Raw genomic sequence first — 22,180 nt, forward strand, 5'->3', positions numbered from 1 at the left:
GTCACAGATTTAACACAAAATAAGCATCACATATGGCAGATCAGTTCTTCTCTTTGGAATACACTCCTACATGTAAATTTCGTTATAAGGCAAAGCAGGCGACTGGCAAAGTCCACTAGTAAGAGCCCTGTGTGTGTGGAACAACAGTCACACCACTACTAGGCTTTCCCCCTCAGAGAGCACATCTGTAAGAACGATCGTAGCTCAGAGTTACTTTGAGGATCAGTAAGAGGACCAAGAAGAGCACTTTTCTAATCCACATTAGGCAGCCGTACTGCAGGGGATTCACAATCTCAAAACCTTAATGTGTCAAATTTCACAATTTAGGATTTTTCTTTGGGGACAAAACTTAACTTGAGAACCTTACTAGTAAGACTGAAGAATAACTACTTAAGAAAATATTCTGGGGGCGCCTGGGTGGCTCAGTCGTTAAGCGTCTGCCTTCGGCTCGGGTCGTGATCCCAGGGTCCTGGGATCGAGCCCCACATCGGGCTCCCTGCACCGCGGGGAGGCCTGCTTCTCCCTCTCCCACTCCCCTGCTTGTGTTCCCTCTCTCGCTGTCTCTCTCTGTCAAATAAATAAATAAAATCTTTAAAAAAAAAAAAAAAAAAAAAAGAAAATATTCTGAAGTGTACAAAAGTTAACAAAGCAAAAGGGAGATCTGAATGCCTGAGGCAGATAATTTGTTATCCAAATACACTTCTCTAGATAATAGCACTTTTTCAAAAAGTAACACTTACTAAGTTTCCATTATAGCAGGTGTTTGGATTTAGATAAATTTGGACCTCCCCACCACCAAAAAAAAAAAAAAAAAAGGCTTCTTTGGTGGGGATGGGTACAGATGGAGAAGGAGGTGGAGGAGAGTGGTGGCTTCAAGATTTAGATGTCCTGGATCCAAGTGCCACTGAGACACCCAACAAAACATGAGCAGCAGACAACTGTAGGCCTGAGATTTAATCTTAACAAGGTGGAGTTAACATTTAAAGGGTGTATCCTTTAATTAGGGAAGTAGAAAAAAAAAATCATGCAGACTATTAAAAATGGTCTAAAACAGTGGCCACAAAAAGCACTTATTAAAGAGGGCACGTATTGAATGGAGCATTGGGTGTTATACGCAAACAATGAATCATGGAACACTACATCAAAAACTAATGATGTAATGTATGGTGACTAACATAACATAATAAAATTAAATTTAAAAAAAATACTTAACTTAGAAGATGGGAGAGCAGTAACCAGCAGGGACAGAAATGGGAAGAATGCTAAGAAAGAAGCCAAGGTGGAAGCAAATTAGGTCACAGAAGCCAAAGGTACAGGACAATTACATTAAGAGTTGATCAATAGGGGCGCCTGGATGGCTGAGTCAGTTGAGCGTCCGACTCCTGATTTCGGCACAGGTCATGATCTCAGGGTTGTGAGACTGAGTCCCGCATCAGGCTCCATGATCAGCGGGAAATCTGCTTTGAGAGTCTCTCCCTCCCCCCACTCGGGTACTCTCTCAAATAAATCTTAATAAAAAAAAAAAAAAAAAAGTCAATCAATAGTGAGAAATATTCCCTAAAAATGGTGAGATTATTACTTTTGGCAAGTAGGTCGTAAGTGATCTTCGAGAGTAGTTTTAGTAAAGGGTGGGCAGAAGAGTGAGTTCTCTGTAGTTATTTATGTATTTAAAAGCTTGAGCTGACTCTTAAAAACACCATTAACAAATTTATTAGCTCAAAATATTGGCCATGGTCAGAGACCTTGGAAAGTTAAGATTTTGTAAACAGGTGGCTAACCAGCCAAATGCAGCTCTTGTGTTTTTTCCCCACCCCCCACACAAGATCTAGATTTTCAAATTATAAAATACAAAAGATCTGGTAATACTGGTCTCACATTCCCTGTGCACCTTTTGCCGGAAACATGCCCCTATGTCCTGGTGGATACCTCAGTGTCCTGATGACACCTCGCTTTACTCTTGTCCTATAACTACCTGGTCCCTATAGCTGTGAGATACTGAAGTTGGAAACCTGGAAACCTGACCTTCACTGAAACATTAGCCATTTACTACCTACTCTAGGTTAGGACCCAGAAAGGTAAGGTCTCAAAGCCAGAAGAACTCTTTCCCGGACTCCCAGCTTCCTACATCAACTATGGCCCCTGCTGACACTAAAGACATCCATATTCCCCCAAACTGATACAGATTATTTCCCATTTAAAGATTTAATCGGCATGTAAATGAAATTTACAAGAATTCTCACATGTTCACAGGAATATTATCCATACGGATTACACACAGAACAAGCTTTACCATCTCAAAGCTGAGGAAAAAAGCTTTAAGGAAATTATCTTCAATTTACCCTTTTATGTGCACTGTACTTGACATTCGAATCCTTTGTCGACAATATAGCTGTTTTGATTCAGTCCCTTGGCCTTCAGTCTCTTCTCGTTCAAATCCAAAATCATCTTTAAAAAGTAAAGCTGCCAATTGAGTGATACCTTAAAAGATCATAGGATGTCTCGGCTTTAAAACTGTCTCCTTGATGCTTATGGGATAGCCTACAAAATCCTACAGTCCTTCCAGATGTGCATCTGTGGGCCCTCGGAGCCCGATGTCCCCTACTTCCCATGCTCTTCTCCACACACGTCAGGACTCCGAGCATACCGATACTATTCCCCTCTACTCTATAGACCCGTTCTAACGTTTACAGATTAAATAATTTCTGATTTGACCTTTAACCACGGGACCAGACCGTGCAATGCTTATGTCTACCAGCACACTCATCTTCACAGGCACACTAAAATCATTAAAAATCCTCCAACTACAAACCCCAATATTGGTTTTACTTTCTGCCAAACGGAGGCCCTCCCCACCGAACAACTTCCCACCACTGGAGTAAAAAAACCTTTTGCCTAATGCTTTGCCCACACTCCTTTCTGCCTCCTGACCAACCCACATGCTTCCTCACGTGGCTTGTCATGGGGCATGTCCCCTTCGCTTGCAAATTTTAAGTAAATGCTTTCAAAGGCAGTTATCTCCATGTCTGTCACTTTACCATACTTGATCAAAACAAATCCTGGGTACTTTTTAATGCAAGTCCCCCTCTACGACCACCCTTTTTATTTTGCTTAGAAAATGCTTAGAAAGCCTTCACGATGGAGATTAAGTGGTTTAAATATCACCTCCTTGGTAAAAACCCAGAGCAGTTGTTCTCAGCCCCTTGAGCTGCATACAATATTGCTCCTAACACAGGGCTGCCTTGGTTGTTTTGTGATTTCTGTTGTGTTCTTTTATGCCCACTGGGCTTTGAGAACCTGAATGAAGAGAATCACTCAAGTCTTACCCAGTACAATCCTTTGCACATATTAGGGACTCAAAGACTAAGAAAGAATAAATTTAGAAAAAACTAGGAAAAGCACAGAAACTTTAAAGCTGGCCAACATCATCTAAAACCCATTGAAGGACATTTCATTTTCACTCATGTCAAGTCCTGTTTAATAGAACAAATGTTTTAAGCTCCTAACTCCATGACACGGAGATGAGAGGGACAGAGTGGCAGTGGAAGAAAGGGAGCAGGGCTTACTGGGTCTGAGAAACACAGTTTCTCTGTGTTTCTCTCTGCTCTGCCTTGGAGGACATGCAATAGAACTACACTTAAAATCCATAAGATTTTTCATTCCTGTCAACCTTTTCAGAGCTCCCGCATTCTGAGGTCTTAGTTTTGTTAGGGTAGATGGTGGTAGTGTTGTGGGGGGTGCAGCAGTTGTTTGCTCACCTTACGGGTTTTCTGTGTGTTTTGCCATTTCTACTCAATTTTACTTAGACTATGTCTGAGGTCTACCTGGGAGCCTGGTATCCACAATAACTAGGTTTGGCTACCAAATATAATTTGTATGGCCTCAAGGCACACGGTGAAATCTGATGCTGAAAACAACCTAATTCACCAAGGCTGAAACTGCTATGAATTGCAACATTTTAGGGTCATAATGAATTAAGACGATCAACAGACGTATGGAAAAAATGACTTTTCCTTTTCCACTTAACCTTTTTGGTTCATATGCTAAATCTTTAAGCCAACCTATTTGAAGAGGTTCTCATGAATGTTCAGCTATAGAATATAAGATCCTGCAAGTATTTCTGAATAGTGTGTGAATTGGGGAAGAAAAAGCCTTTGACAACATTTTACTAATTACATTCACAACTCTCCATTTTCACGAACAAAATGATGATTAGCAGCTAATTATTTAGGCCATTAATTGATTGCTTTGTGATTAAAGATATGTATGTTAATTATACTTTAAAATGGAGGTACTTTAAGAATTGAAAAGAATGGATACTGCCTTCAGTGTTTTAGTAATTAAATGTTGTGGAAAAGTACATTGTGGTTAAAAAACAATTCCATAGCTTTCTATTTTTTTGTGTTTTTTATAATAAATCTTTAGTATAAAAAATGTTTTAAACAAGACTCTGGCTTTTCTTGTTACCATTCTCTTTCTGATAATGAACACTAAGTGTGAATGCAAAACCCTGCATATCATTATGTGAAACATTTATGCATTCAGAGTGTCTACTTGGTGGTTTTCTTAAGAAGCTAAACAATTCATTAAACAAGCTGCTCCTGAATGGTAGATCAGAACAAGCATAAGCTGCCTTCTGTAGAATTCTATTGTGAAGCTGTACCCATTTGTGTTTTCTTTGAAGCCATAAAAATGAAACCCTTATGCTCATATTAAAAGCATAAGAAAGGCATCTATTATGTCAATAGATTTAAAACACGGCCTTAGACACAGTGAGAACCACTCCAAAATGGCACTCTTATAATAGCAAAGGTTAAGAAGTGCATTCCCAGAGAAAACCTTCAAAGGCCTACATATCATTATATCCCAAAACAGACGGCATTGCAGTGTTTGGAACTATAGTTTATGGACACCTACAATCTCAAATAAATCCTTTCTAATCCCACTCCTTTGTCTAGATTTTGTACTTTGATGATAACTGCAGGTGCCTTTCTCCATTCTTCAGAGAATGACAAGGATATGAAGATTCATGTACATATATGGACACAACTCTTACTAGGACTTCAATGCACAAATATTTTACTACCAACAGATTTATACTTTATAGATACCTAGGATTCCTACCTTCTAATCCATTATAAATCTTTAGTCTGAATTTTGTAGGAAAAAAATCAAAAATATACATCATGCTGGTGGAAGTATAAAGTCAAAAACCATTTTACATAACAATGTGGAATTCTCTATCTATGTGTATACTTGGGAGAACCTCAAACACAGCAGATGGGGACAAGAAAATTCACAGCAGCATTGTTTATAATAATGACAAACTGCAAGTAGCCCAAAAGTTGGTCAATAGGAAAATGGATAGATGAACTGTAATGTACTCAATACTGCATAGCAATGAAGAATGAACTTCCGCACACACCAACATAAACCTCAAAAACCATGCTGAGCAAGAGTGAGACAACTATAAAAGGGTTTCTTTTACATATAAAGTTGAAAGGGTACAAAACTGAGCAATGGGTTATTGTTACTTAGCTTGCTCAATTATCTAAACTTTTGCTAAGAAAAAGCATACTAGTGTGACTAACTGATTGAAGTAAGAAGTTTATGATTATTTGCTACAAATCCCATACTGAATACTTTTTTGGATTTGGATTTAGTTTACAAAATTGCCCACAGCCACTAATTTCTAATGGGTCCTCATGGGCCAAGAAAATTTGTTTAAAATATCATACTTCCATATTTAAGGAAGATATGTCAATTATAACCTAGAGAAATACTTAAATAGTATAATTTTACCAAAAAAGTTTTACTTCATAGTTTACCTGAAACTTCACAAGGCTTGTGAGATTGCAGAAAATAGTTGCTCTTTAATTCCTGTCTGTATATAAGATGTGGCTTGTTATGATCATCTTCATGTTCGCTCCCATCTGCCTTCATTATAGGTTCTAAGAAATATTCACCATCATGCGCTTTAAATGTTCCCATCTGAAAACAAAGAAAATAATTAACTTGGTCACTAAGGGAAAGCATGCAGTGCCACAGGTTAAAGTGAGCACACACAGAAGCAGGACCTCCAGAAGTCTGTTCACTAAGTGTCATCCACTGACTAGAACATTTCCTTTCCGTGGTTCCCTTCATGCTCTTATGTACGGAGTCATGAAGACTGGGCAGTGTTCTAATAGGCAGAGTTGAGATGACCAGCATTCCAGGTATAAACAATGGCATAGGTCACAAGATCAAACATTCTAATAATAAGAAAGCCTGTTTGGCTTGGTCTATAAAGGCAGTGAGTGAGAGACAAGACTTAAGGTTGTCTGGGGTCCGATAAGAGCTCTTAAAGGTGATGCTAGCAATTTAGGATTTGTAAGCAATGCGGAGTTTTCACGAAGACCTACCTTCTGAATTCCAGAATCCACTATCTAACTTGCCTTTCAACATCTCCACTTACATAAATAGTAGCATTCTCAACCTGAACATGTCCAAAGCCAAACTCTTGATTTTCAGCCCAAACCTGCCCTTTCTCCAATGGTCCCTATGTCACTAAATGGCAACAGTATTATTCCAATGGTTCAGGCCAGAAGTTCTTAGAGAAATCAAGGATAGGCTCTTGTGCCCATACTAACATCCCACATTCAATTCATCTGCAAATCCTGATGGTTCAACCTTTAAGGCATAACTGAAATCCAACCACTTCTGAAAATTTTTACTACCACATCCATGATCTAACCTCACATTCTGTTTCCTCTATAAACCAACAACCCCTAGTCTAGTCTCTATGGAGGAATCACAGTAATTTCTCAAGTCTAGATCATGTGACTCAAACAAACATGACTAAGTCATTCAGTAAAATCCAAAGTCCTTACCATAGTCTACAATGTCCTGATGTGCCCACCCTTCCCCCAATGTCCCTCCAAACACACAGGTGACCAACAATTGTGACTTCTCCCACTTCCACCTTAGCTCATTCTAGAGCTCCTGGTGCCTCTGATATTCCTCACATATGACAAGAAAATGCTTACCTCAGGACCTTTGCACTTAAACTTCTGCCTCAAGCACTCCCCCCCACTGGTTTCTGCTCGACATTCATCACCCCACCTCCTAGATCTATCCTTTTTACCCAGTTTCATTATTCTTCAAAGCAATTATCACTACCTCATTTTTGTCTGATACTACTCACTAAAATCAGGTTCCATAAGAGTAGAGCTTTTGCCTATACATATTGTGTGTTATAGATGGTGGCCAAAAAAAAAAAAAAAAAAAACTAGCAGTTCTAAGATAAAGGCTGGAACCTTGAATAGAGGTAAAAGAACTGGATTTATAGTGATAGCAATGGTATGACAGTTGGAAGAGAAAGATTACAAGATGCCAATGCCTGAGGAAAGCAAAAAAATAGACAGTGAGGGAGAATTTATGATAGAGATAATTTTCTGGTAAAATAGGATTCATCAAAATGACTCCAGAAATGTTAAAACTGCAAACAGACCCAATTCAAAGACCACTGACCATGTCTATTTACATAAAGTATGGTATAGCCATACAGTGGAATATTCTGTGGTTACAAAGAATAAACATTCCATGTAGTGTACAAAAAGACCTCCAATTATTTCTTGGATACTCTTCTAGCGGCCTATGCTCTAGCATATCTAATTCTACCAGTTCCTGTTTTCCAACTATAACTACAAATCACTTATTTTCAATATATAACAAAATTCCACCTCCCTGTAGCTTCCCAGAAAAAATAATTTCAAGTATGCTTATAAGTAACAAAGACACTATTTTTGACACCTGAGTAAATGAACCCATGGAAAAATTGCTTTCAGCCTTTTTAAAAAAGCATGCTGAAGAAGGGAAATGTGATTGTATCTTGGTAAAAGATACCAATAGACATGAGGTGGCTTATTACATATCTAAATGCATCTACAAAACTACTTTGAATACAAAACTACTTTTCCCAAGCTATACTGAAGATCTACCTTGGAAATTTTTATACTCTTTTTGGATTAAGATCTAATTTCTATATTTCTATCCTAATGTTCCAATAAGGCTGCACAGGGGTCAAACTTGAATTCCCACATGGACTGAGAACAGCTCTATCCAGAGTCTATCAGAACCTCCTTTTACGTTGTGCTAGAATATGGCCTTTATAAGTCAAAGGCTTTTCTTCAACAAGAACCTTATGTTTTAGAATACTTCAAGAATAATCGGTCTTCAAAGTGACTGCTCTGTGTTTATCCATGAAGAACTTATGTTACTTCTACCATCTTTTCTATAATCCACCCTGTTGCAGAGGACTTTCTGTTCAAGTAAAAGTATTAGAGCTTTGCCTAAAGGCTCTTAAGGATGCATTTTTTTTTCAACTTGGAAAGGAACCTGGTAAGAAATTGGAGGACTTAAAACAGGTGGTTCATAGAATTATATTTAGATCATGCCATATTTTTAGCAACCTGCCTATCTGCAGAGGGCCACTGCAATTTGATTCGTGAGAAATGCCAATCAAATTCCAGACACTTTCTTTTAAGGACTATTAAAAGCAGCAAAACTAGTTTTCACTTGGGCAAGGGTTTCCCAGTTATTGGAGCAATGATCTATTTGCCAAGCTGTACTGAAAGGCAGTAAGTGATTATATATACAACTGGTTCCAATTTATTTTCATGGGTCAAAATTTTTATGTTTAGAGTATTTTTATATATGTAATTGTTTTTCCAAAATGTTACTTCATATTGTGGCATTTATACATACTTTTTTCCAAATACATGGCAAACACATGTACTATAGCCACAACCAATAATGTACTCAGATTTCATTAAAGAGTAAAAACAAGTAGAATATATAAATCGTTTGGACGCTTTTCCCAAATTGTTTACAGTTATCACATTAGTATTGGCAACTACAGAACATTCAAAAATAATGTCTGATTGAGTATGGCAATTAGAGCCTCCACTGAGAATTTTAGTAACAAATTGCTCTCAATTAATAAAATTAGATTTTAATTTCAGGGTTGGATCACCAGTAATTAAGTTTTTCAGTCTTCATGGTGGTAGTTATTCATAAGTCATATAATGAGAATCAGTTTAATGCTATTTATAATAGGAGCCTGAATAGGAGTCCTGTGTTTGCACTTACAGAAACTTGGGCAAGTCACTTCATATCGGACTCTCAATTCCATGACTTATAGAGCAAAATAGAAATAAATCTACCTAATTTCCCGAGAAAGGCAAGGTGTTAAAACGTCAATGATTTTGAAATGGAATGAAAAATTCTCCACTAAAAACACAGATGTTACTGCCACCCTTTTTCCCCTAGGCAGACTGTAACTGTTATGTAATGAAAGATCGTGAAGATGAACTCAGATTCATTTTTACTTTGGGATCCTCCATTCGATGCGTAAGGTTTTTTCTCCCAAACAGTTCATTATAACACCACTGATGAAACCTAGGAAATAGCGTATTATACATAAGCACGCATTGAATGAATCAACAATATGAAGAAAATCTAGTTGGTTCCACAACGCTGAAGTAGAAAATTCTAAGGTTTTCAAGAAGAGGAGGCTTTCTTTCCTCTAGCAGCATTCCTTATTCCCCTTTCCATGGGAGAACTCCAGATCTCCAGTATAGAAGTGAGAAGGGGCAATAAAGAAAAAATGCACTACCTATACTTCCCCCAAAAAGAGAACACTCTCACCAATCCTTGCTCGTAAGTGTCAAGAAAAGGACTCTGAACTCATCCACCTAAGCCTTAGGTAGCCAAGGGAGTGTGATGCAAGTAGTGTCCCAGCAACATCAATAACAAGGAATAAATTCTGTAATAGTTCTCTTTCTTGTAGGCACAGAGGTGTTTTTGAAGTTATAGGAACTCACTAAAAGTGGAAAGAATGGTCAACATTCTTGGGGATCTAGGGAGTGGTTCTCAGGACAGTCTCTCCTGACTTCTTACTGAAATATCTGGATACATAAAACCTAAAATTATAACAATTAAGAACTTGTAAGAAATCATTCAGAACTGTTTTGTAGGTGTATAATGGAAATATCTTTTTTTTTTTTAAGATTTTGTTTATTTATTTCACAGAGAGAGACACAGCGAGAGAGGGAATATAAGTAGGGGGAGTGGGAGAGGGAGAAGCAGGCTTCCCACTGAGCAGGGAGCCCGATGTGGGGCTCGATCCCAGGACCCTGGGATCATGACCTGAGCGGAAGGCAGACGCTTAACGACTGAGCCACCCAGGCGCCCCAATGAAAATATCTTCATGATCGATTGTTGAAATATTATGTCAAGTTTACTTGAAAATATGTAAAATCTAGAAGGACACATATCATACACCTGCCAGACCATGTCATATTTATAGCCTGTTTTTTTCTAGTTTCTTATGATTTACAATTAACATATGTACTTTTCAATTATTTAGGCAAATATTCTTCATTTTCTTATCTCCCACTGTATTTTCCCCTGAAGTTTACCATATACTGTGGTTTTGTTCTACTTTAGTACAGCTGGACTTCTACCGAGCTTATTGGTGAGGTGAGAATACGATACTTTGCTTTTCAGTAGGAGATATGCTTAACATTCAGATTTAACATAAATGCCTTTTAGACTTTGGCAACTGTCACAGAAAACTAACTTGAAGCAATTACCAAAACTTGATCTGCCATCAAAAGTCAACTAAGTTTTTGAGGTATTAAGTTGTCAAAGAAACCATGGGCCTAGACTAAAGAAGCCTTGACTGCTTTAGTTGTAACATAATCCATAGACCCTCAATTACCTCAGCATTCCTGAAAACTGTCCCCACTCCCACCGCCTGACAGCATCCTCCCGGAAGCTTAGATGTGGCCATGGAGACCCTCGCAGAGAGCAGAACCAGAGGCCTTGGTGACTGGACTTCCCAGAAAGAGGAATCAAGGAAGGGAATCAAAGGACTCTCTTGCCATAGTAGATCTCCACAGCCCCTCTGCAGAAGAAGTCCAAGATTGCTATAAATCAGTTACTAATAGGTGCCTCTTCTTTCCACAGGAAGTTTAAGATTAGGGTTGCAGTCATGCTGTATATAGGGCTGGGGATAAAGACAGTGCCTCTGTGAGGTTGTCTCCTTGTAGACAAGATGACTGTGATGTGTAGGAAGAGAACAAATGGACATTTGATGAATAAAAGGACAGCCTGTGGTAAAGACTGGTGGTGATCAACAGTATCTCTTCTCTCTTGCTCCTGGTCCTATTACTTGCCCCTCATTTTCTAGCCCTTTGCATCTGAGTAGAGCCAGGCATCAGTAGAATGTAAACAGAAGTAGTGTGTCACTTTTGGACTAAGGTAGACAAGAGCCCATATGGCTTCATGCTATTACTGTGCTAATAAAGCACTCATGTAGCTCATGAATATTTGAATGTTCTTATAATGACATTATCATACCACCGGTATCTAACAGTGGTTAGTATATAATAAATGCTTTCTAAGTATTTGTTGAAAAAAGAATCTTTCTTCCCCTGAATAGTAGTATGAATTGAATAGCTTAAGTATATTTTATAGAAAACAGGAAGTATGAGCAAAACAATAAAGACTCAGGTAACAAGGTACGATATAACCCCATATGAATGATACCACTTAGATACCTAAGACTTAACCTATGCACAATTTTTTAATGTATGTCCAAGTATTTCAACTAAAATTCCTAAAATAATTTTCTTGCATTGCATGACTGATGTAAAGAACTAGCCTAATTACCTAGCACATTAAAAGCTGCTTTAGCTCATTCATCCATCTATGTTATCGAGCATTTTTATGTTCTGTATTGGGTGTTACAATCATCTCTGCAGTTAAAATCTAAAGTAGAAGTGTGAACAACCACAATTCAATATATGGTGTATAAGGAGTCGTCCAGTAGTGGAACAAAGGCAGTTCTGGTCAGCTCTGTCTAGAGAAGATCAGGGAAAAGGAAAGGCTTAAAATTGATCTGAAGGATTAAGAGTTTAAGAGAAAGGATATTCTAGACAAAGTAAATATAAACTCAAAGTATCGTGAATAATATATAAACCTATTCTGGAACCAAACACATGTTTCTAGAACTAGCTCTTACTTGCCACCTGTTCTGTCATTATCTTTCTTGGTTAATGGTCACAGGATCATGCTACCATTTAAGTAAGCCAAAAATCATTTTGATCTCCTTTTAGGGTCCAAAATTCTAATGTGTCTTCTGCAAGGCTGTTCAACTCCAGCACTGACATTTAGAGTTATTTGTGTAGGAGACTGTTCTATGCAGTGGGGGAAGTTTAGCAACATCCCTGTCCTCTAGCCAGTAGATGCTAGGAGCATCCACTATACACACCCCCAATTTTAACTGCCCAAATGGTCTCCAAAGCATCACCAAGAATCCCAAGGGACAAAACTGCCCCCAGTTGAGAACCTCTGGTCTACAGTAGCATACCTTCCATAGGCACCCACTCTTCCCCTTCGCTGATACAACCATTTTATTTCAAGGGGCTCCTCTTCCCTACCCATGGTACACTAAAAGAGTGGTGCTTTCAGTGACTCTCTGCCTCCCCCATACCCCTCACAGTACTGCATTAGGGGAGGCCCCTCCTACCACATGAAACCAACCCACCATCCCAGCTCCAGCCTCACTCTTTCACAGTGAGTCCAAGCCTTAATGTGAGGTCTGCCTTACCCTCCCCTCCCAATCCACCCGCTTTTCCAGCTGCACAGGGCCATAAGCAAACCTTGACTTTCCATATCCACATGGAGTCATCCCTGAAAGTCCAGTTGAGAGTCCTATTTCCAGCACAGGTCTCAATGCCCTTACTCCTTCCTCAAAGTTCACACAGCACTTTCCATATTCCTCTCAACAGCATCAAACAGACTCCAAATGTTTGTGTGCCTGGTGTCAGTATATGGTGGCCCTGAGAACGCTAAGCATAATTGGCCAGGAGTCCCAGCTATTGGGGTTTAAAACCCATCATTGTTTGCAGCCCAGCCATCTCTCTCTCAAGTGCTACTCCCATTTAGTAATGGAGTGTGACAATACTAAAGGTATACTCATCCTTAGGCAGGAGATTCTTCTCCCAGCCCAATCTGGCTTGGGGCAAGCTCTGCTGAACCTCGCTTAGACTCCCCAGCAGGCCTGGATGCCTCTACCCAGCATTCTCGTCCTCCCTGTTTCAAATTTCACCACTCTGTTTTCTCTGACATGGGCACTTCTCCTAAATAAAATGCTTGCACACACAATCCCATCTTGTCATTTGCTTCTTGGAGACCTAGACGAAGACTAGAATTTTAAGAGGCATAAGAAATTCTCCCTTGTATTGGAGTACTTGATGGAGTATGTGAATAACTAAGAGGTCCTTGTGAATTTTTTCCACAAAAAATTATGAATACAGAATGGCATATGTAATGATCTGGGGCTGTGTTAGTTGTGGGCAAATAGGAAGTTCAGAAAATTTTCCCAGAATAGACCAAAACCAGTAAAGACACAGATAGGAAATAACCGTATGGAAACTGAACCAGAAATCACTAAAGCAACTGAATAATCAGAGCATTAGTGCCTGATATGCTGCAGAATGGTTAGGAGAAACTTCAAAAAAGTACACAGCACCACTGCAAGTTACTGCAGAAGAGAGAACACTGTAGAAGCCAGACGCAATGTCTGGTTTTATGACATCTGGAAACGGTTTCTTTCAACCAAAAAGACTGCATTGCCTCAAATCCCACCAAAAAATAGTGAAGTTAACAGTCTAGGCAGTCGTGTTAGTCCCTGAGGGCCTTTGGAAGAAGGGAACCCAATGGGTAATATGAGAAGAGGCTTAGTAGGCACAGAGGTTGTTGGGAAAAGCCTCTGTATAATTTATACGTGCCATCCTGACAATATACACCCAAAATTCAGCTCATTAAAATACTGACCTCTACTTTGGCAATAGTGCTAACATTATGAGAAGATTGAGAATAGGACCATGAAAACAAGCTTAAAGTTGAATATAGAGGTATTAAGACCTGATAACTATACGTTCTGTGACAGTTTATCAATGGACTAAAAAAGTCTGATGAGCCATTATGACTTGCGGGTAACTTTGGGATTCAGTTCCATTTTCATATCTACTGTAGATTTTACAAATGAAAAAATCTGTTCAGACATGTTTGAATTATGTTATACTTACGAGAAATTAAACAGAAAAGCAGAAGTTATACACACATGAAACAAGACTTCTGGCAGACCCTTCTGGTTCTTGGCCCAAAACACTTAAAAGTACTAGTCAGGGTTCAGTGATTTAGTGAAATATGTAAATACCAAGACTTCTAAGAATGGGAAAAAAAAAATAACTATATAGAAATTAAAGTCTGCATGTTGAGGGTTAAAGCAACACTAGCATTCCACTAAATGGAATTCATGTGTCAATTTTTTTTTAAATGATTGCACATAGATATTTTGAAAGCATTTTGGTTTTCATTCCCTTCCTCTAAAATACATTCCTCAGGAACCACCAGAGAGAGGGTAGATGCTACCTGAAGTGGGAAGATGGGAGGGGAACTGATCAACTAAACAAGATTCGAAAGGGGAACTTCATGGATTCCCGGAAGAAAAGGGGGACGGGAGACATAAGAAACACGACAAGATGTACAATGTGCCAACTTCTCCACCAAGGATTAAGATCCTAGAGACAGAAGACATGTTAGTTTAAGGGAACTGCCAAAAGAAATGCTTCAGCATGCTAAGTGGGATTCAGGGAAGGGACCCTCTGAAAGGGATACCCCCCCACATACACCCCCACAAAGTTAGAGGTGTGGCAGAATTTGGTAAAGGGAAGAACTAAGTCCCCCTTGACTTTCAAATGCCAGGGAGGGTTTCAGACCCGTAGAGGGTTCTGGAAGGTTACCAACGCATCACTAAGCCACCTTGTGTGGTGACGGTACAGCAGCAGAAGCAAAGTGACTGATAAGGGCTGCACAAGTGCAGCTGCCAGACAGATCAGGTAAGTGCTGCAGCCAGACCTCGCAGGGAGAGGCAGCACCAGTGAGAGCCCAGGAGGGACGTCCAGGAGCCTCAACTGAGCGAAGGAGGCCACGAGTTCTCAGGCCTAGAATTCAGCTAGAGGAATTGAAGGATCATCTCTCTACCTTCCTCCCAAACAATGACCTCAGGACAAACACTATGGCCTGCTATGGGGTCAGTTTTCATCAGTAGTCAATGTATGCTTGAATCTAGCAATGTAGGGGACAATACACAACAGAAAAAAAAAAAAGGAAATCACATGCTCATTTCAATATATTCAGGAAAATACAACATTCATTTATAATTAAAAGCAAACTTAGAGCAAAAAAAGGAACTAGAAAAGAACTCTAAATTTTAAGTCTGGCTCTAACAATCCTTCAGTAAACTTCAATCTTAATGTTTAATGGACTGACAGAGGTCAAAGCTAGATCACAGTCACATACACAAAGTCAAATATCAGTCCGGAAGCAAGAAGGAGCAGGGCCAGAAGATTAACAGTAGTAACTTCATAGGCATTGTATCAAGCTTGATCTGCAAACAATCCAGCTGGTCCAGGTTGTCAGTACAACAACTTTATCCAAATCTAAAGACTAAGAAGAATTGCATATAATGACAAATGGACTATAGGACCTACCAGAGGTTCAGCTATTTGAGGACACCATTATTCTAAAGGAAGTTAATGATTGATTCGGTAGAAAGAAGGACACAGTCATAAATACATGGCTAGTATCTATTATGTATCTATAGCTAATTCTATCTCTACCATGACTGATGTCCTCAATGCAGCCTTACAAAGAAATTAAAACACATAGGTATAAAATAAAGTTTTTAAAATGTTAAGTGTGATAAGGGCAATAAATCTTTCAAAAGCAAAGTGTATACATGAGTCAGATTAATAATGTATAACTTAGACAACTATATCCAAACTGGCACAGTAATGGGTGAGGATGAACTCCAGTCAAGACCTAAAAACATTTCCAACTGTTTCTTGATTTCAAAAAGGGGATACTGAGTAGTAATTTGAACTACACCAGCATTATGAATCAACATGAGCAGAAACATGACTAATAATGCTTCCCATCTGGAATGTTTTTCCATGCCGTGAAATACTAAATCAAGAAAATATTAACCATGACAAATTGTGGTAGTAAATCTAGAATTTTCCAGACGAGCTAACCATTCTGAAAGGTTCTAGAAAAGAATATTTTTCTTTCCTTTGATATATAGGTGGCTGTGTAAATAGTGTTTCTGCCATTCTGGTGTTGCAAGCTTTCTACATTTAACATGGCAGAAAAGAAGGAAATTGTTCAAGGCATTCCATGTAACTGTAGCTCAAAGTAGCATGAAAAAAGAGCAAGGAGACCTTCCAAATTTACTTAGTAATGACCAAAACTCACACCAAGGCATCCTACATCAATTAACCTGAGAGGAAGCATTGCATTTGAATGCTAGAATCCAGTAACCAAATTCCTAGTTGTTTCTTCTTGAACAGGTCTTTAATCAGGAGTTAATGAAGTATCTATTTTAACGAAACTATTAAAACCTGGGGTTTCATAAACTTAGATGGGAAAGTGTTAGACCTATTTTCACTAACTTCTGATACTTAACATTTCCTTTAATTATTATTGTAGGTAAAACCACAGACATTGTAACTTTGTTATCAATAAGATACCTTTGTATCAGAGTTGATGTAGCTATCTGGAGAGTTTATACTCATTATCACTACCACAGTAAATAGACCCCTCCCCAATAGATCACTTAATGCATTAATGAAGAGTATTGTGAAACCATAAGTTGTAGTATTTGTAGCATTTTGATTACTGTTAGTACTAAAAAGGAAGCCAATTAACATTTTACGCATTTAAAATACGTTGAGAAAATGTCCTAAGTTTCCCCAGACTGAAGAAGTTTATGGCTAAGGAGAGAAAAAAAGGTTAGAACCTCTGCCTTCAAGGGAGAGGAACAAAACACAAAGAACCCACTATTTTATTTCATTTCCTCTCTCCACAATAAAGTTTTTTTCTTCCCCTACACAAAATCTCCATTTTTTACTCCTGTCACTCTAATGATCATTTCTTACTTGCTAGCACCAGGGCTTTGTAGATGCTGTCATATGTTGTGCATTTTGAACACGGGCAGATTCAGCCTCTATGGCCATCCCCATACGATCAAGAAAACCAACTTTTCCTTTTGAGATTTTCATTTTATATATATTCATTTCCTTCTAAATTCAAGGAGATTTAATTCATGGGAGTGCTTAAGTGGTCAGGAGTTTGTGTGTCAGTGAAGTCAACTGCCCTCCTGAATGAAAAGACATTTCACGTGTGGCACAGGCTCCAAAGGGCCACTCCCTGACTCACTCCCTCAAGATCTGACATTTTCAGGAGTCTCCCCAGCTTTGCACAGAGGGGTCAATTTTGCAGCAGGTAGAGACTACGGATCCTCCAACCCCCCACCCCCACCCCCATTGCAAGAAAGAGTGGCCTCCGGCCTGGGTTCATCTAGGTGCTAATCCCTCTGATAACCTCCTCTGACCTCTGGGGTCACCAACCACCAACTTGGAAAAACCCAACTGACCAACTCCATTAACACAGCCCTTAACTGGATCCCAAGAAAAACGCCGGAGGGGCCCGAGGGCACTTACCAGTCCTCCACAGAGGCTGAAGACCGCTGTGTGATCCTCGCGAGCATTGACCTGGCCTCGATAGAAGCAGTGGCGGAGATCTGGAGGCACCACGCTGCGCTCCTCCGCCCCGCGCGCCGCGGCTCCCAGGTGCACCTCGGTGTAGCCGGCGGCCAGGAAGGCCGCGTCCGCGCTCAGGTTCAGCTGGAAGAGGTGCCCGTAGGCGCTGATTCGGTAGTGGGTCCTGAATGGCGTGGGCTCCAGCGCCTCCGAGCTGCGCTTCCTCCGGCTGAAGTGGTGGCTCTGAGGGAACACTTCGCCAAACTCATTGACCCGCGCGGGGGTCACCACTTCGTAGGAGACCAGCGTCCTTACCAGGGCTTCTACAACCACAGAAATATGGCCACTGAGCCCCCCCGTCCACACGCGTTTCCAACTCCACGACCCCAAACTTCAACCAAACGCCCCAGGTCCCAATACACCCGGGGGCACGACAAATGCACACAAGCTGGCGAGAGCGCGCGCACGCACACACACACACACACACACACACACACGTGCTCTGCTTTCCCACAGCCCCGACTTGCTCCAACCTTCCCAAGCAAAGCCCCTGACACTCTTGGCCCCGAACAACCCATCCCTCTTTGCTTCCCAGCCGCCAACTGGTGCCGTCCTGGCGCACGCGCCTCTCTGCCCCCACGCGCCCCCACCGCGTGGTCCCAGGAGCGAGACCGGTCCCAGCGCGCGCGATTCCTCGAAACCCGGCGCAGCCGCAACCTCTCGGGATGCTTGGGGCTGGCTGATCCCGGAGTCCCGCGAGCCCCTGCAGGACCAGGATCCTCACAACGGGGCTGAGTCACCCACCCCGCACCGTCCGCCTGTCCCACTCGGGGCCCTCGCCCCCACCTCGCTGCTGGAGGCATCCCGCAGTGACCTTACCTTGCCTGGGGTGGAAGTGAATTTCCCAAGACCTGGTGATGAAGAGCGAGAGCTGGTAGAGCAGCCCCGTCAGCCACTTGGCCACCCGCATGGTTCCACCCGGGGGATCCCAACCCCGGAGGCCAACCCGAGCCGCCGGCCGCCCAGCCCGGCTTCCCCGCGCTCCGCAGCCTCTCCTCCCTCTCGCCCGCCGTGCTCTGCGCCGACCGCCGCGGCGCCTCAGCAGCCTCCGGAGCAGCAGTCCCGGCCCCGGGCCGGACCGTCTCGCCACACCGCCAGCCTCCGCTCCCTGAGCCGCTGCTTCATCGCACTGCAGCCCCACAGCTCCCGGCTCGCTCTCGGCAGCCTCGCTCCGCTTCCTGCGCCCGCACTGCCCTCAAACGCCTTCTCCCTAAGTCCAGATCAACGCGAGGAAGCAACTCAACCTAGCAGGAACGGTGCCAATATAGCCACCCCAGGCCGGGGGACCGCGGGGGAGAGCCCGCCTCTAGGGGCCGGGCCCGGCCAATCAGCAGGAGGCGCGGTCCGGGCTCGCCCTCCCGCGTGCAGCCCGCCCCCAACTCCCAGCCGCACGCGGAGTGCGGTCCCCAGCGGGCTCCAGCTCTGGGAGAGCAACGTGGTGTGCCTAGTCCGAGGGCTAGCTGGACATCATCCAGCAGTGTGAGGTCGAGGTCCAGATAGGTGATAGGTGTGTGAGGTTTTTTTAGTTCTTACAATGAAATGAAAAGCATCGGTTGGAAAGTTTCTGTTATTTATGTTTCACGGTAATTTTAGACTTCTTGAGCAAGATAAAATAAGCTACAGCGGGAAGTTTCTGTAGGCAAGAGGTAACTCCAATGAAGCTTAATGACCAGGTCTCAATGAAGGGCCCCTGTGTGTTTTAGGAGTTGTTGGGAGTTTAAGAGCATCATAGGTGCAGAGGGGAATGTGAGGTTGCAGTCCGCAAGCACTTCTGGGGGTGAATTTCTGGCAGTTGTCTAAAGAAATTTGAGATGAAAAGGATCTCAGTCTCCACAGTTCCAGCACTTGTGATTTTTTTCCCTTTTAATATTCATCTTCGTACTTAATTTTGTATAAAGAGCCCCCCCCCAAAATTATAGAAACGTCAAGCCCCACAAAACTTGTATCTGCCCCTGCCATTGTATCTGCGTGTCATTTTACGAGACTTCCTGCTGGTAGTTTCACAGTATTAATATGTCCACTCTTTATGATATCCAAACGACCGCACGTTTCCACAATTATCTTCATCATTCTCAACAATTATTGTAGCGCTGGATCCCGTTGTGTCACCTGGTGTCTGTTAAATTAAATAAACCTCAGTAGCAGCAGAAAGCAGTGTCATTTCAGAACGACGTTCTCATTTCTCAAATCCACCTGTTTGATTTGCAGGTTCCATATTGCTTCTCTCTGTCGCCTGTGTGGGGAAAAAAAAGAGGAGGAAGGGGTCCGATGGTCTTGAAATCCAACCAAGGAGGAGAAAGAATGTGAAAAAAAAAGTAAAGGAATATATGGGTAAATCTTCACAAACACAAAGGAATATACTCTCAATTTAGTTCCTGGCTGCCCTTTCTCCCCTGAACTCTCAACAATAAATATTCTGTTCACTTTGAGTTGACCTCTCATGGCATGCCTCCAGCTTTATTATGGTATGCTTGGTCCATCTGTTGTTCACCACCGATGTGAACAAATCTCGTTTGAGGAAGGAGAGTTTAATTTTACTTTTACCAAGGAAATTACCCAGCTCAGTGATGGTCATTCTTCCACAATCAGTTCTCTTTTTTTGTACCCCTTCCTCACAAGTGTCATTTCATCCATCACAGAATTACAGACATCTAATTTTTCTTCCCCTAAGTTAACCATACTGTTACTCTAAACAAAACAAAAACAGACTTTACCCACACCTGTCTATTTAGTGGTTACCTTCAGTACATTGTAATTTAGAGTCATTTTAATTACATTGCAGCTCTAAATGTATCTTTACATCAGGAGCCATGCCTTTTCCCTCATACAAATAACAGAAAATAGAACTGCTATCTACTTAATGAAGGCAAAATAAATACTTCATTTCTGTTACTGAATATTTGTCACTCAAAGTAGTTTTTGCAATGGAATATTTGATTTTCAGCCTGTTCTAGTTTTTTGGAAATTCTGTTTTAAAAATAGGAGTGTTTTAGGGGTGCCTGGGTGGCTCAGTCATTGAGCGTCTGCCTTCAGCTCAGGTCATGATCCCAGGGTCCTGGGATCGAGCCCCGCATCGGTCTCCCTGCTCAGTGGGAGGCCTGCTTCTTCCCCTCCCACTCCCCCTGCTTGTGTTCCCTCTCTCGCTGTGTCTCTCTCTGTCAAATAAATAAATAAAATCTTTATTAAAAAAATAGGACTGCTTTACCTTTATTAAAGAAATGGGAAGCTGTATGAGATGCAAATTCTATGGTATAATCTTTATGATGTTCAGTCAAGAGCATTATTTCCCTCATTTTATAGAAGATAAATGTTACATTTTCATACAGTATCCAAGTAACTAAGCTGGGTTTCCACAAACCCCTTCTGGCTTCAATGTCTTTTCATTATATTAGGCTTAACTGTTATGATATTCATATCGTCTGTCTCTCTTCCTTTCTCCCAATGAAAATGCCCTGAGTAAACTAATCTATGCCATTTGAATCAAGCAATTTCCTCACATTGATAATTATAGCTACCACTTACGGAATTTCTTTGACATATAGGTACTATACAAGGGACTTTAGAAAGATTGCCTCATTTCATTTACACATTCCCCCACAGAACTCAGAAATTAAGTAATTTACCCAGATCATATATCAAGTTAGACTCAAATCTCTTTGGTTTCAAATTCCATACTTTTTATAAGAAAATTATACTCTTCATACCAGCTCAAATCTGATGTAGTGCAGCTGTAACCAGCAACAACTCAGAAAATGAAAGCCATAGTTATATTAAATGTAATTTTGTTTGATTTGTAATTGTGACAATCATCATTATAAATACAAGTTATGCTGTGAGGTTGGCACAGTGTAGAGAAAATATTTTCAATCTTGCAAAGCAGGAATATGCTCACTATATGCAAGATAGATCTTGTTTTTTAACTAATTCTACCACAACCAGCTGTGTAAAGTTCAACAATTTACCTAAACTCTGTAAACCAATTGTAAAATGGAGGTAATAATAGTAATCTCATGCAATTGTTAAGGTGATTAAAAGAGATAATACAGGTAACACACTTGGCATAATATTGGACAAAATGTATTCAACTCATGTTCATGCTGATTATGATTTTTATTACATTATAGTATGGGACTGATGTTCATACCAAAAGGAACAGCTATTTGAATAGAAACTGCTTTTCTAATATTAGTAGGTTGGAAGTAGGGTAATCAATCTTCACTGGGTACCTGAGACTGGGGAGTTTCTTGAGATGCAAGTCTTTCAGTGCTAAAACTTGGGAAGTCCTGGGCAAACTGGGACGAATTGGTCACACAAGTTTAGGGTTTTTCAACTGAGGCAGTACTGAGTTTTGGGGCTCAGTGAGTCTTTGTTATGGGGGGAGGGGAGCTGCCCTATTCGATAGAGAATGTTTAGCGGCATCCCTAGCCTCTACTCACTCAATGCCAATAGTCTCCCACCCCTGTTGTGAC

At 41.0% G+C, this 22,180-nt stretch overlaps 1 protein-coding gene across 1 annotated transcript in view; it reads right to left on the reverse strand.

The window, feature by feature from the left end:
• ADAMTS20 (ADAM metallopeptidase with thrombospondin type 1 motif 20) overlaps positions 1-18,971 on the reverse strand; it is a 166,944-nt gene extending 147,973 nt beyond the window's left edge. The window contains exons 1-3 of the mRNA XM_036065623.2: positions 18,531-18,971; positions 17,613-17,974; positions 5,826-5,988 (exon numbers count right to left, since the gene is read on the reverse strand). Of these exons, the coding sequence (XP_035921516.2) occupies positions 5,826-5,988; positions 17,613-17,974; positions 18,531-18,621 (616 nt within the window). The 5' untranslated portion in view covers positions 18,622-18,971. The remainder of the gene's footprint in view (positions 1-5,825; positions 5,989-17,612; positions 17,975-18,530) is intronic.
• Between the last annotated feature and the right edge of the window lie 3,209 nt (positions 18,972-22,180).

Source organism: Halichoerus grypus, chromosome 6 (genome assembly GCF_964656455.1).
Source record: "Halichoerus grypus chromosome 6, mHalGry1.hap1.1, whole genome shotgun sequence".
NCBI classification, from domain to species: domain Eukaryota; kingdom Metazoa; phylum Chordata; class Mammalia; order Carnivora; family Phocidae; genus Halichoerus; species Halichoerus grypus.